At 44.3% G+C, this 15,689-nt stretch overlaps 1 protein-coding gene across 11 annotated transcripts in view; it reads right to left on the bottom strand.

Annotated features, from left to right (window-relative positions):
• The window catches only part of LOC144507197 (ena/VASP-like protein), a 239,930-nt gene that overhangs the window by 72,039 nt on the left and 152,202 nt on the right, over positions 1–15,689 (bottom strand). For all 11 annotated transcript variants that reach the window (XM_078234104.1, XM_078234097.1, XM_078234108.1 and 8 more), the window contains one exon: positions 5,586–5,763. In XM_078234104.1, the coding sequence (XP_078090230.1) occupies positions 5,586–5,763 (178 nt within the window). The remainder of the gene's footprint in view (positions 1–5,585; positions 5,764–15,689) is intronic.

Genomic DNA, 15,689 nt, shown 5'->3' with positions numbered 1-15,689 from the left:
TATCCACTGGATAAAGTGCTATTCTGCATTGCACAATATTGAAGAACAGCACAATGACAGACCCAAAGCAAATTGTTTAAACACTCACAACTGCTTTTATTTATTCTTTGCAGATCAGGTCAGCCCTCTGTTTAGCTGTTTGTAAGCTTTGGTAAATGGATACCTTTTTGGCTGCCTTTAAAATTATTAATGGATTCTGAAGTGCAGAGTTTGTACTTACAGCTCCCCTGGGGGATATGTGATTTATAGCTTGGCTGCCTTCCAGAGCACTAATGGGCTCTGAAGTGCTGAATATGTTCAATCAGCTGTCATGGGGAATGCAGGTTTGATGGTTCTGACAGATTTACATGCTTTGGATGAGGCTTACAGTTTTTCCAAGTGTCTATTCAAGTGGTGTTTATGTATTTTGACAGATACATGTGGTACTGAGGGGCCTGTGGTTTTTCAATAGGCGTCTGTTTATTTTGATAACTTTATGAGATGATGAAGAGGCCAATGGCTTTCAACGGATGTGTGTTTATTTGGCAGATTTATTAGCTTTTCAACAACTTCCAAATGATACTATAAGGACTGTGAGTTCCGATTAAAAAATGGGTGTGTGGTTGGGGGTGAGATGGGGTGAGGGTGGTAGGGGATTCAAGGAGCTGAGAGGATAGAGTTTGAAGGGAGGATTATAGGGTAGTAGTGATATGGGAGAGAAGGAGGAAGAATGATGGCCATGAGGGTGACTTGGCACTCATCTAGAATTATAGAATTCCTACAGGGCAGAAGGAGACCATTTGGCCCGTCGAGACTGCCCCTACAACAATCCCACCCAGGCCCTATCCCCATGACCCTACACATTTACCTTGCTAATCCCCCTGACACTAAGGGGCAATTTAGCATGGCCAATCCCCTTACCCGCTCATCTTTGGACTGTGGGAGGAAACCACAGCACCCACGCAGACACTGCAGTTTTAACTTTATGTAGCAGAGTTGCTGATGCCATTGAAGAACCAGGACACTGCAGCGGGTCCGCCTTGCGGCCATCCCACCCTCCAAGACATGAAGATGACCATCGTTGGCACTGCTGGGATGGAGATGGGATCGCAATGCAAGATTAATCTTGACTCCTGATTCCCATCTCTAATGAGAAAATGTCAACCAAGGGGTTTTGTTGTATTGAAAACAGAAAGATGTATTCGCTCAGCCTGGGATGATCCGCAAGTTTCTTTCCATATTCCAAAACACTTCAAAATAAGCCGGAGATTGGATTCTCAAAGTTCCATCTCAGCCAGATTTCAGGTTTAAAATACCAAACTCTGATTTCCTTCTATTATAAACCACTGAATGTCATCTTGCAGGCAGTTAGATAATGCATGCATTAGGAGGGCATCCGATGTAAAATGTTTCGGAATATTAACCTCTGAGGGTTTAATATCAAACAGTTCGGGACAGCTGGCCTCCATGAGCTGAGCCCTTAGGCTGAAATGTTGATTAAGAGCATCTGTAGGTACTTTCATTAACAAAGGAGAACAGATTATTTAGCAAGATGTATTCATTTTTCTCATTAGCATATTTTAGCAGAATTTCAGTTTGTTCTTTCAACTATTGTCCATCTAGTTGGAAGACAAATTTAAACTGTTATTTTCCATTGACTTGATTTATTATTATCTCATGTATTTGGACACAAATAAAAGTATTGTTTCTTGCGCGCTATACAGGCAAAACATACTGTTTATAAAGTTTATCAGGGAGAAGGAAAGGATAGGGTGCATAATATAGTATTGCAGTTACAGGTAGGGTGAAGAGAAAGATCAGCTTAATATATGATAGCAATCCATCAATTTGAACGATCCTATGTACAATGGAAAACGTACCTCTTCATTCTGGTTTCTGATTCTGTTCAAAGCTCTTTTTTTTTAAAGAAAGACTACAAAGACTTTTTGGGGTTAAATGTTTTCGATTGTTTAAAAATATGCAAACTGCAGAAAGACTATTTGAACATTTTATAAGATGGTTTTTGCTGTTTAGGAAAAGTCTGCCCCTAGTGTCCGATTTCTGCAATGTCATATCCAGGAAGTATCCCAAAAATATGCTGGTGGACTCCGTATAAATACTAGTGGGCTCGCTTTTACACAGCAGTAATTGATTGACACAAGGCAGCAAAACACTGGAGGGAAACTAGGCTTCTTGTCCTTGAAGCTTCGCTTGGATTTCATCTGCAGACTGGATTCAGAGACTGTTCCTTATCCAATTGTGAAGAACTGTGGGATGTAGCAGGCACTATACAAATGAAAGTTATTGTTGGACAAGAATGGACAATATACAGCTTTACCAGGCTGTCACATTGAAATGATGCAGCCAACAGAAGGGTTAAACAAATAGGGTGGGATTTATGGGGCATGCTCATCCCAAGACTGGAAAATCCTGCCCGAGGTCGAGACGGGAAATTTCTGCCCATAATTTACTCACATATAACTGTGCTATTTGATTTTAACTGACTCTGAAAAAACATCCATAATTTGAAATAGATTTAACCTGACTTTAATTAGAGCACTTTTCAACAGCCAAAAGAATTGCCTCGGATTTCTGAGCAGAGCTTCCCACACAATTATTGGTTCCAGAAACACCACATATTGCTGTCTTACTTATAAAGGAAATCTGTTCATTAGGATTTCTTAAAAAGCAATATTTACACACACACGCACACACACACATGCACACACGCACGCACGCACGTACACACTCACTCAAGTCCCGACTTTGGTATGCCACTTTGGTCCAGATGTGTTCTGGGCTGGCATGTTTTATCACTGGCGTAATGGAGAATTAGACATGGGGAGGGGGGATGATTTCAGTTGGGGCTTCATTTGTATTCCATTAGCAAATTGGTTTAATGCCGGCCTTCAGCTGAAAGCCCGATCTGCCACTGTGGGCACCATTGCAAGGCCCTGTGGTAAATTCGCGCCAGTGTGAAACTAAATTTTTGGGTTTGCCGCCAAGTTCTCCCCGCTGCCCATCCGCTGGCGGGAGCTTGGGAAAATTCCATGCAATGTACGGACACATGTATCCAAACATATGCGTGCACATGCAAAATTATACACACACATAGGTGAAATAGCCTGGATGACTGGTGGCATCAACTCATGTTAATTTAACAGAATCAGTAAATTCGCCAAGCTTGGGGCTTTAGAACATAGAACATAGAACAGTACAGCACAGAACAGGCCCTTCGGCCCACGATGTTGTGCCGAGCTTTATCTGAAACCAAGATCAAGCTATCCCACTCCCTATCATCCTGGTGTGCTCCATGTGCCTATCCAATAACCACTTAAATGTTCCTAAAGTGTCTGACTCCACTATCACTGCAGGCAGTCCATTCCACATCCCAACCACTCTCTGCGTAAAGAACCTACCTCTGATATCCTTCCTGTATCTCCCACCACGGACCCTATAGTTATGCCCCCTTGTAATAGCTCCATCCACCCGAGGAAATAGTCCCTGAACGTTCACTCTATCTGTCCCCTTCATCATTTTATAAACCTCTATTAAATCTCCCCTCAGCCTCCTCCGCTCCAGAGAGAACAGCCCTAGCTCCCTCAACCTTTCCTCATAAGACCTACCCTCCAAACCAGGCAGCATCCTGGTAAATCTCCTCTGCACTTTGATGACGTTTTTAAGGTTTACTATTCAGACAATGATAATCTAGTGAAATGGTAAAAACAAATAAAAAAAGAAAGCAATTGTATCCAAATTCAATACAAGATTTTGATTTTTAAAAACAATTCAGATGGTCAGATTGAGGCCTAAGTTATGCCACTTATTTCAGCACAATTCACCTGGGATACAAAAAACTGTGGAGTCACAAATTACCTCCAGCACAAATTCAGTTTCTTTAGTCTTTTGCACTGATCAAAGTCCCTCATGGTAGGTTGGAGCAAAAGGTTGGAAGTCATGGGATAAAGGGGGAGGTGGCTAGATGGGTGGAGAACTGGCTTGGTCACAGAAGACAGAGGGTGGTAGTGGAAGGGTCTTTTTCCGGCTGGAGGCCTGTGACTAGTGGTGTTCCGCAGGGCTCTGTATTGGGACCTCTGCTGTTTGTGATTTATATAAACGATCTGGAAGAAGGTGTAACTGGGGTGATCAGTAAGTTTGCGGATGACACGAAAATGGCAGGACTTGCAGATAGTGAGGAACATTGTCAGAGGCGACAGAAAGATATAGATAGGCTGGAAATTTGGGCAAAGAAATGGCAGATGGAGTTCAATCCAGATAAATGCGAAGTGATGCATTTTGGTAGAACTAACGTAGGGGGGAGCTATACGATAAATGGCAGAACCATAAAGGGTGTACATACGCAGAGGGACCTGGGTGTGCAAGTCCACAGATCCTTGAAGGTGACGTCTCAGGTGGAGAAAGTAGTGAAGAAGGCATATGGCATGCTTGCCTTTATAGGACGTGGCATAGAGTATAAAAATTGGGGTCTGATGTTGCAGTTGTATAGAACATTGGTTCGGCCACATTTGGAATACTGCGCCCAGTTCTGGTCGCCACACTACCAGAAGGACGTGGAGGCTTTAGAGAGAGTGCAGAGGAGGTTTACCAGGATGTTGCTTGGTATGGAAGGGCTTAGTTATGAGGAGAGATTGGGTAAACTGGGGTTGTTCTCCCTGGAAAGACGGAGGATGAGGGGTGACCTAATAGAGGTGTATAAAATGATGAAAGGCATAGATAGGGTGAATGGTGGGAAGCTTTTTCCCAGGTTGGTGGTGACGTTCACGAGGGTTCATAGGTTCAAGGTGACGGGGGGAGGTTTAACATGGATATCAGAAGGACGTATTTTACACAGAGGGTGGTGGGGGCCTGGAATGCGCTGCCGGGCAAGGTGGTGGAGGCGGACACACTGGGAACGTTTAAGACTTATCTAGATAGCCACATGAACGGAGTGGGAATGGAAGGATACAAAAGAATGGTCTAGTTTGGACCAGGGAGCGGCGCGGGCTTGGAGGGCCGAAGGGCCTGTTCCTGTGGGCTTCAACGAGGCTCTAATATTAAGCTTTCCTTTTTCCAGCACAGAGACACTAATAGGCATTTTAAAAGCTTTTGTTTCTTTTCCTTACATTTAATGATGAAAATGATGGAACAACGTAAGGAGCAAACGGTTCCGTTAAGTTATTTTTAAAGAGTCATTCACAGTCTATTGGCTGAGCTGCCCAATTGTTGATTTGTGATAGATTATGTTTGGTGATAGGTTGGAGCCAATACCTGAGGGGGATCTTTCTTTTCTCAAAACTGGAGCAATCTGGGGTACAATTTTCACCCGGATTTCGCACAAAGCAGAGACTCCAGGCCTGTGTTGCATTTCCTTCCTTCAGTAAATCTTTATTAATTGTCATCTTTTGTTTCTGAACGCGACAAAACAGAACTGGAGCTATAGAAGGACAGCTGAATCATACCCTGTACAAAATATAAAGACTGAGGAGGCTAAAAATAGCCACAGCTTCGGGGCTCCTGCAAGGTCTGCCGTTCATATGAAACTAACAGACGAAACAGTAGATGGCACTCCAGGGAATGTGTGCAAAAAGGAGCAAACACTTACATACCTCCATCTTGTGAGTTCAGCACATTTAAAGCGTACACCATTGCATTGGAAAAGGTTGTGGCTTCCTCCTTGCTTGCGAAGTTTAACCCGTAGACCATTCGAGCGTCTCGCCATTGGTGGAACGTAGGTGTCGCCTGATTGTACTTCAGTCCCTTCACGATGGAATAGTTTATGACTACCTACAAACAGAATGTAAATCAGACCATGGGAAAAGCAGTCTCCTTTGCAATTCTAACACGTAATGCACCGCTTAAGCTGCTCTCTAAAACTGGAAGCATGTGCTATTAATTAAATTAATAAATTCTTTAAAACTAGCATTGATGGCTTGAGAGTATTGAAGGAGAAGTTAACGCCAATGAATACTTGTCATGATATGTCTGCATTTTTTTCTGCACATAAATGTATAGATATAGGAATGTATTGTAAAATGGAAGGTAAGTTGAGGGCACCCTAGTTTCTAACACTGTTGGCACTATGCCAAACCACTTCAAACCCATCATAAGCTAGTTATCCGGATTAAATGTTTGGAAAATATATCAGATTAAAAATCCCATCAGCAAAGATCCAAGTTGAATAATAATTTGGATTATCAAAGCTCCAAGAGAGTCCAGTTTAAAGGCTGCTCCTAAAGCCAAGCAAAACTTTCAGTTCCATGGCACAATAATGCTCGTGATGTGGAGATGCCGGCGTTGGACTGGGGTAAACACAGTAAGAAGTTTAACAACACCAGGTTAAAGTCCAACAGGTTTATTTGGTAGCAAAAGCCACACAAGCTTTCGGAGCTGCAAGCCCCTTCTTCAGGTGAGTGGGAATTCTGTTCACAAACAGAGCATATAAAGACACAAACTCAATTTACATGAATAATGGTTGGAATGCGAATACTTACAACTAATCAAGTCTTTAAGAAACAAAACAACATGAGTGGAGAGAGCATCAAGACAGGCTAAAAAGATGTGTATTGTCTCCAGACAAGACAGCCAGTGAAACTCTGTGGGGGTTACAAATAGTGGGACATGAACCCAATATCCCGGTTGAGGCCGTCCTCGTGTGTGCGGAACTTGGCTATCAGTTTCTGCTCAGCGACTCTGCGCCGTCGTGTGTCGCGAAGGCCGCCTTGGAGAACGCTTACCCGAATATCAGAGGCCGAATGCCCGTGACCGCTGAAGTGCTCCCCAACAGGAAGAGAACAGTCTTGCCTGGTGATTGTCGAGCGGTGTTCATTCATCCGTTGTCGCAGCGTCTGCATAGTTGCCCCAAAGTACCATGCCTCGGGACATCCTTTCTTGCAGCGTATCAGGTAGACAACGTTGGCCGAGTTGCAAGAGTATGTACCGTGTACCTGGTGGATGGTGTTCTCATGTGAGATGATGGCATCTGTGTCGATGATCCGGCACGTCTTGCAGAGGTTGCTGTGGCAGGGTTGTGTGGTGTCATGGTCACTGTTCTCCTGAAGGCTGGGTAGTTTGCTGCGGACAATGGTCTGTTTGAGGTTGTGCGGTTGTTTGAAGGCAAGAAGTGGGGGTGTGGGGATGGCCTTGGCGAGATGTTCGTCTTCATCAATGACATGTTGAAGGCTCCAGAGGAGATGCCGTAGCTTCTCCGCTCCGGGGAAGTACTGGACAACGAAGGGTACTCTGTCCACTGTGTCCCGTGTTTGTCTTCTGAGGAGGTCGGTGCGGTTTTTCGCTGTGGCGCGTTGGAACTGTTGATCAATGAGTCGAGCGCCATATCCTGTTCTTATGAGGGCATCTTTCAGCGTCTGGAGGTGTCTGTTGCGATCCTCCTCATCCGAGCAGATCCTGTGTATACGGAGGGCTTGTCCGTAGGGGATGGCTTCTTTAACGTGTTTAGGGTGGAAGCTGGAGAAGTGGAGCATCGTGAGGTTATCCGTGGGCTTGCGGTACAGTGAGGTGCTGAGGTGACCATCCTTAATGGAGATGCGTGTGTCCAAGAATGCAACCGATTCCGGAGAGTAGTCTATGGTGAGTCTGATGGTGGGATGGAACTTGTTGATGTCATCATAGAGTTGTTTCAGTGATTGTTCACCATGAGTCCAAAGGAAGAAAATGTCATCGATGTATCTGGTGTATAGCATCGGTTGAAGGTCCCGTGCTGTGAAGAAGTCTTGTGCATGAAGATGTTGGCATATTGAGGTGCGAATTTGATCCCCATGGCTGTTCCGTGTGTCTGGATGAAGAACTGGTTGTTGAAGGTGAAGATATTGTGGTCCAGGATGAAGCGGATGAGATGTAAAATTGCATCTGGAAACTGGCAGTTGTTGGCGCTGAGCACTGAGGCCGTTGCAGCAATGCCATCGTCATGGGCGTCATACTGCTCTCACAGTTATCTGATGTTACATCAGTTCCTTACTTCAGATGCAGACCCAAAAAATGCCATTAAAAGCAATTTATCTAAATGGGGACTTGAATGATCCAATATGAATAAATCTCAGGGCTGAGCTATCACCAGCTCAAATGAGAAGAGAAAATTCTGTATTCTCAGCTTTGGAAATAGAACGCCGCATTGTTTAATGTAAACTCCTGCTTAGTAGATTGTTGATCTGACAGTCCAACTTCATTTTTAGTCCGGTGTATATTCCTGCACTTTTAGAATCATAGAATCCCTACAGTGCAGAAGGAGGCCATTCAGCCCATCAAGTCTACACCGACCACAATCCGACACAGGCCCTATTCCCATAACCCCACATATTTACCCTGCTAATCCCCCTGACACAAAGGGGCAATTTAGCATGGCCCAATCAGCCTAACCCACACATCTTTGGACTGTGGAAAGAAACTGGAGCACCGGGAGGAAACCCACGCAGAGATGGGGAGAACATGCAGACTCCATACAGACAGTGACGCAAGGTTGGAATTGAACCCAGGTCCCTGGCACTGTGCCACCGTGCCACCCATCACTTTTGTGATGACCCTCTACTACTGATATATTTTATGTTTCTGTAGAACATTTTAAGATGCAGGGGGCGATCTTAGTGGCTTGTCATGCCAATCGATCGACATGGCAAGCTGTTAAGATCGGGCGAGAGGAAAAAAACCGGGTTCGCGCCGAGTTACTCGCCTCTCGTGGTGTTACCCGCCCTGTTCTGTCGACGTAATCTGCCTCATGCCCAGGAAGCGCCTCCAAAATAAATCCATTGTCCTGGCCTTATTCTTGGGAAACATTCTTAGATGTTGCTCCAGAGTCGCCTCCTTTGGATGACAGGGACCTACAGGCCAATTAGCCTGACATCAGTTGTCAGGATCATGCTGGAATCTATGGCCAGAATTTACATTGACTCGCAGTTAGTTTTTAGGCGCATGGGGGGAGGGGAAAACATGAAATCGCAAGGATGGGATTCTGACCGCCCTGACATCACAGTGATTTTATACTGGGGGGGGAGTGAGGCCTCAGACGGGAAGCCCACTCTTGCCCTTAGAGTGGCAAATTAATGTGGCTGCAGGGACAGGAGAATAACCATTCAATCTGATTAGCCAACAACTCTCCAAGGCGGGACTTCCTCCCAAGTGAGGAATGCAAGTCCCGCCCACCTACTGCCAATCAAAGCTCAGTAGAACATAAAATGGCAGCAGGTCAGCTGGAATCGGTGGGGTTGAGTTCCTTGCCGACTCTTAGGATGGCAGGGACACCACCTAAAAATCCAGGCCTATGATTAATAAAGTCTTAACAATGTATTCAGAAAATCATAACATGATCAGACAAAGTTAACATGATTTTATGAGCGAGAAATTGTGTTTGACAAATTTATTATAAAGTTTATAAAGGATGGAACGAGTTGGGTAGATAAAAGGGAACTAGTATGTGTATTTGGATTTCTAAAAGACATTCAATATGGTGCCATATTAAAGATTAACAAGCAAGGTATAGGCTCAAAGGTTTGGGGGTAATACATTAGCGTTGATGGAGATTGATTAATGGACAGGAAGCAAAGACTGGGGATAAACGGGCATTTTCAAGTTGGCAAGCTGTACCTATGGAGTGCCACAAAGATCAGTCCTGGGGCCTTAGCTATTTATGATCTATATTAATGACTTGGATGAAGAGACTGAGAATATTGTATCTAAGTTTGCTGATGATACAAAGCTAGGTGTGAATGTAAGCTTTGAGGAGACCACAAAGAGGCTACAAAGAGATAAAGGACATGTGAGTGGGCAATGAGGTGGCAGACGGAATATAATGTGGAGAAGTATGATGTCATTCACTTTGGCAGAATATTTTAAAAATAGCATGAAACTTGTAAATGTTGATGTCCTGAGAGACTTGGTGTTATTGTGCAAGGAACACAAAGTTTAGAGTGCAGTCCAGTGAGAAATTGGGGAGGCAAATGGCAAGCTGGCCTTTATTGCAAGTCTTGCTATAATTGGATAGGGTTTTGGTGAGACCACACCTAGAGTATTGTGCACAGCTTTGGTCTCTATATTTAAGGAAGGATGTACTTGCATTGGAGGCAGTGCAGGGAAGGTTCACTAGATGGTATCCCAAGATGTGAGAATTGGCAATGGTGAGAGGCTGAGTAAATTGGGCCAATACTTTCTGGAGTTCAGAAGAATAAGTTATGATCTCTTTGAAATATACAAGGTTGTGAAGGGGCTTGACAGGATGGACAGTGGAGGTTGTTCCTCTGGCTGGGGAATATAGAACGCAGGGCACAGAATAAGGGATCGATCATTTAGGAGTGAAATTTGAAGACATTTCTTCAAAGGATTGTGAAATCTTTGGAATTCTCTACTCCAGAGGGTTGCGCTTGCTCTGTTGTGAAGTATTTTTAAGGCTGAAATAGACAAATTTTTGGTCTCAGGGAATGAAGGGATAAGGAGGTGGGTAGGAGAATAGAACTGAGGTTGAAGATCATATTGAATCAAGCTCGAGGGGTGTATGGTCTATTTCTGCCCCTATTTCTTATGGTCTTAAGTTAGTTCCATTTGGCAGCAAGCACGATCCATGCAGAATTTTTTCCATTAATTTCTGATACACTAACTTCCTTTTAAGTACAAATAGTTCTGCTTTTACTGTGAACACTTTTATTTAAAACACAGCTATATTGCACTTGGATGATTTAATATGACCTTTTGTTTATAGCCTGTTGCATTAATCATCCATGAATGACTCATTCACATAGTTAGAGCTTTGAAAATGTATTCACAACTTGACATGCCATCTATGCTTCAACTACATTGTTATTCTTAGGACTCACCCAATCAAAGGGTTGTCAGCCATCGAATAGCTTCCATCAGAGTTTCACTATTACCCATTATCAACATGTTCTGCCCCTTAGAAATGTTTTACAGTGCTTACCGATGTTACAGTTCAATGCCTTTTATACATTGATGCACTGCGGCATGGAGATGGTAAAAGGCAGTTCGTATGTTTGCAGCTCAGTACACAGCAAGTTCCCAATTCCAGCCTTTTCCCACAGGGAGAAAGGGAAAGATTATACAGGGAATGAATCTTGACTGCTCTTGTATACTTCCTGGGGGCTGGTTACATTACAGAATTAGTAGAATGTAGCAAGCAGATGACTCGCATAATTTCACAAACATGGAATGTTGGGAGAACTTCAAAACAGCTGTACATATTTTTGTTTGTGAAACTGATGTATTCTTATTTCTCACGAGGGTCCTATTTATCAAAAGCAAGTTATTTCATGCTTTTCAGTAAATAAATCAATCTATTGATACAGATAAGTAAGCCCCTAACACTGATAACTATAGCTGTATTCTATGATGCTTTAAAAGAGCACAGACAGAGGCTAATATGTGGCTGCAGATAAAATCCTGAGGGCAGCAAGGGGCAGAGGGGATACCATGGGCAGATTTTCCCACCCTTCCTGTTGGCGGGATCTTCTGGTCCTACAGACGCCTCACCCTGGTGGTGGGTTTTCCAGTGATGGGGGTGCAGATTCAATGGGGAATCCCATTGGCAGCAAGCAGGACCAGAAGATCCCATCACCGGCCAATGACAGTCTGCCTAGTGCCCCCATGGGGGGGTTGGGGTAGGGAATCCTACTCCATTTATTTGGATCTTTGTTGGAGATGTGTTAGAACTGATGTGCTAGCCATTTGACTTTGAACAAAGCAACATTGATACATATACTAATTAGAAGAGCGTTAAAACAGACAAATCGCAATTTTGTATTCCCTAATCTTGGAGCATCTCCCCACACTTGCTAACTTACAATCGAGAAACAGCATAATAAACAGGAGTGGAAGATTTGCATATATTACTTGACAATCTCTGCAAATATGAAGCATCAGGTTATGAGAAACCTTTACTATTGAAACCCCAGCATACCTTCACTTTCTGCTGAACTTTACTAGTGTAGGCCTCACTACTTTACAGCTAGACTAAGCACCAGTTCTTTGGGATGGGCCTGATATTTCATGCATTGTGTATGGCAGCAGAGCAGTTATATCACTGGACTAGCAGCTAAGACACCTGGGCTAGTGGGAATCTGAACTCAGTTTAATTAAGTCATATTGACAGAATCATAGTTATTGGTCAATGTCCCAAACTCCACCAACACCGTCCCTGTGCATGTTCCGATTGGTGAGCAGGAGGAACACCAGAGGTGGTATCACGATGGTAAAGAGTTGGCTGGGAGTAACTCTGGGGATCCTCGATATTGGCTCCATGCCCCATGAAGGCTTCAGGTCCAACATGTGCAAGGAAAGCTACTGCTTTGTCATTCCCTGCCCTCCCTCAGCTGATGAATGAGACTTCTGTGTTGAACATCACTCAGAGGGTGCCCTGAGGGTAGCATCGGTACAGAATGTAATTTGGGTGCCGACGTAAATATTCATCACCAGAAGTGACTCTGTAGTATCACCATTGGCCAAGTTGTGAAGGGACTAGCTGCTAGACAGGGATTCTGTCAGGAAGCAAAAGCATCAGCAAGAGGGAATAACCTGCTTGACCGTGTCCTCACCAATCTATGTGTTGGGTTAAGTCTGTCTATGACTGGTAGGAGACTGGTTGATCCATGACATATATGGAAATTGCATCCATGGGAGTGGCCTGGTAGACCATGGGCAAGACTATATATCGACTTTGCCAGACCATTTATGGGTCATATGTTTCTTATATTGCTAGACGCACCCTCTTAAGTGGTTAGATGTGCAGTTGATGAAGTCTACAACAGCTACGGCCACCGTTGACAAGTTAAGGAAAATTTCTGCTATTCATAGCATTCCGGAAATGGTCGTGTTGGACAATGGCACATCATTCACAATGGAAGCATTTCAAAAGTTTCTAAAGTCAAACGGCATTCGCCATGTAAGGTCAATACCTTATCACCCAGCCTCAAATGGGTTAGTGGAGAGTGCGCTACAAACATTCAAGTTAGCAAAGAAACAAGGCCTGTTCCTCTATGTATAGCCAGTTTTTTATTGTCTTATAACACCACGCTAAACCCCACCACTGGGGTTACGCTAGCCGGGTTACTAATGGGACGCTAATTAAGAACATGATTGGACATGATATTCCCAGATCTGGTTGGGAGGGTGGAGACTAGGCAAGCGCCACAAAAGGAAAATCATGATTCAATGAAAAAAGACAACGGTTGGGGTTCTCTGGCCTCCCAGCCGTGTGTTTCTTGGCAGCGGGAGGCAGAATGCCGTTTACTGGTGGTGGGATTCTCTAATCCCGCCACTGTCAATGCGATTTCCCAATGAAGCCACCCCATGTTGCTGGAAACCCACGGGTAGGAGTACGCTGCCGGCAGGGCCAGGGAATCCCACTGGTGTGAACGACTGGAGAATTCTGCCCAGAGAGTTCCAAGATGATGGATTGAGTCATGGTCAGAAACGTCTGCAACAGGACTGGCATGGGTGGCTGGGAAGATTGTGGAGAACAGGTCCAGTCTCCTAAGTCATGGAGATACAAGGGTTGTCATCTCAAGAAGCATGTAGACCATCTAAGGAGGAGAGCAGTGATGGACACAGTGGATCAACAGGCGACCCTTGCTGTAATTTTGAAGATACCAAGGTTACTGGGATTTTGGTTGAGAATGTGGGACCAGAGCAAACGATGGCGATGGTAACGGAGTAGCCAGCAGCTACTGAAAAATAGCTAGACCCTGGATTGATGAGTCTGCCATTTGCCTGGGTCCAGTCTGATCCTTTCAAATTCAAACAGATACAGAACTGAGGCACTGTACCACACTCTGGAAGCCTGTGGACTGACTAAACTTATGGGGTTTCCCTATTTTTAATGAAAAACCTGTTTTCCTTACTAATCCTGTTTTTTGTTCCTCCATAGATGAATTCTGGAGTTAAGGGGGAAGAGTATGGTAGCGTGGCCCTTTAAGCGGGCGTTACCTAAGGGCCATATGTTACGGCCGGAGCCTATGGATTGTCAAGGCAGGAAGCTGCGGCAATCAGGAGCGAGGGTGTGTAACCCGGTTTGAGGAAGGTCCCACAGTTGGGGCCATGGAGGAGAGTTTTTCAGTCGGGTTTTTATTTCAGTGTTTTGTCTACATAATTATTTTTTTCTGCCAATAAAGTCTTTATTAATTCAAGCCACATTGAGGCACCCTCAATCTATGACAAGCTCTATTCCTCAGAATATGAAACAACCCATGTCCACAAGTAGCAAAATCTGGACAACAGGATTGGGCTGATAATTAGCAGGTAACTCGGTGGGAGTGGGTGAGAGGGGTCCCATTGCCACTCTGCATTGGGATCCAGTCGGGGCTGGATGGAGGACAGTGATTGGGGCTGGGCAGCACTGTGGGGGTCCCGTGCTGGCCAGCGATTGAGTTGGCCAGCAAAGAGGGAGGCTGACAGTGCAGCTAACTCTTTCACTATCCAATTACCATCTCCCCATTGGTACTATCATTGCTGAAACCTCCACCATCATTGGCCAGAAGCTCAACTGGACCAGCCATGTAAATAATATGGTTGTGTGAGCAGGTGAGTGGCTCACCTCCCAACTCCCCAAAGTTTCTCCGCCACCTGAATGGGAAACTTTCCATTTACCTGGATAGGTCTGGCTGCTACAACTTTCGGGAATCAAGACAATGCAGTCCGTTTAACCATCCACTTTCCTCCAGCATGGGCAGGCATCCTGTGCTTACAGTGGGAATAGTGTGATACACTGCAACAATTCACCACCACCTCTTTGGCAGCACCTCCAAACCCACAATCTTCATCGAATCTTTGCAGATCATGGGAGGCAAATCCGAGTTTGTTCTTCACCCACCTCCCATCGTTCTACTCCACTCAATTCTGTAGAGTGAGTTTTGGAACAATTGCTTGAAGCTTCCTACGCATCTTTCCTGATGCTGTCTACTATTGTCCTAGTTACCGAAGGGAGCAACAGAGGCAGTGTGCGCTCGCTCCCACCAACCCGGTTGAGCGCCACAACAAAGACCATTTTGAAATGGGTACACGGGCCCCGCTGTTTAAATGTGCTTCTGAGCTGGTGAGCAGACAGCGTGATGAATCTATAGTACCGCTCCCTCTCTGGCACGGTGCACACTGACACTGTCAGGCTCCCATATTGACTTTGAAGTTGGCAGCAACAAATTGATCATTCCGGAAAGGATCAGCTGTTCTGAAGCTAGCAAGAGCAAAGCACTAGAGGGGAGTTCAGCTACAGAGGATTGAAGCAAGAAGCAATCAAAATTTGGAGCAGTAATCATCAATGTAATTTGCTGTTCTTGGATTATCTACTATTGGGACTTTCAACTATCTCTTACTCAATGGTGGAACAGTCATGTTCTATTGTAAAATGTACACTTTAATTGTACAGTAGAATTTTCAGAAAAGTCATGAAGAAAAATGTGAAAATCCAACTGGAGTCTTTGTCCTCTTCATTACTTCAGAAATAGTTGATTAAACTTGTGGAGTAGTCTAATCAACCTGAGTGGTAACCTAGTAACCTTATAAAAATGCAAGTATCTTTTAAATAACCATACTGTGCATCTATAAACAGATATAGAAGGCAACTTGTTAATATGACCATTGCCAATCCACAGGCCTAAGTCATGCTGCCTAATTTTATAATTAATGCTTACATTTGTTATGTAATAAAAATGACTTTTGGTCCAGAAAGTCCACATTAAGTTAAGAATTGTTCTATTCAATTA

The sequence above is a fragment of the Mustelus asterias genome, chromosome 18, assembly GCF_964213995.1.
Source record: "Mustelus asterias chromosome 18, sMusAst1.hap1.1, whole genome shotgun sequence".
Taxonomy (NCBI): Eukaryota; Metazoa; Chordata; class Chondrichthyes; order Carcharhiniformes; family Triakidae; genus Mustelus; species Mustelus asterias.
Note: the sequence above shows the minus strand (reverse complement) of the source record. Positions and strands in the feature narration are given on the sequence as shown.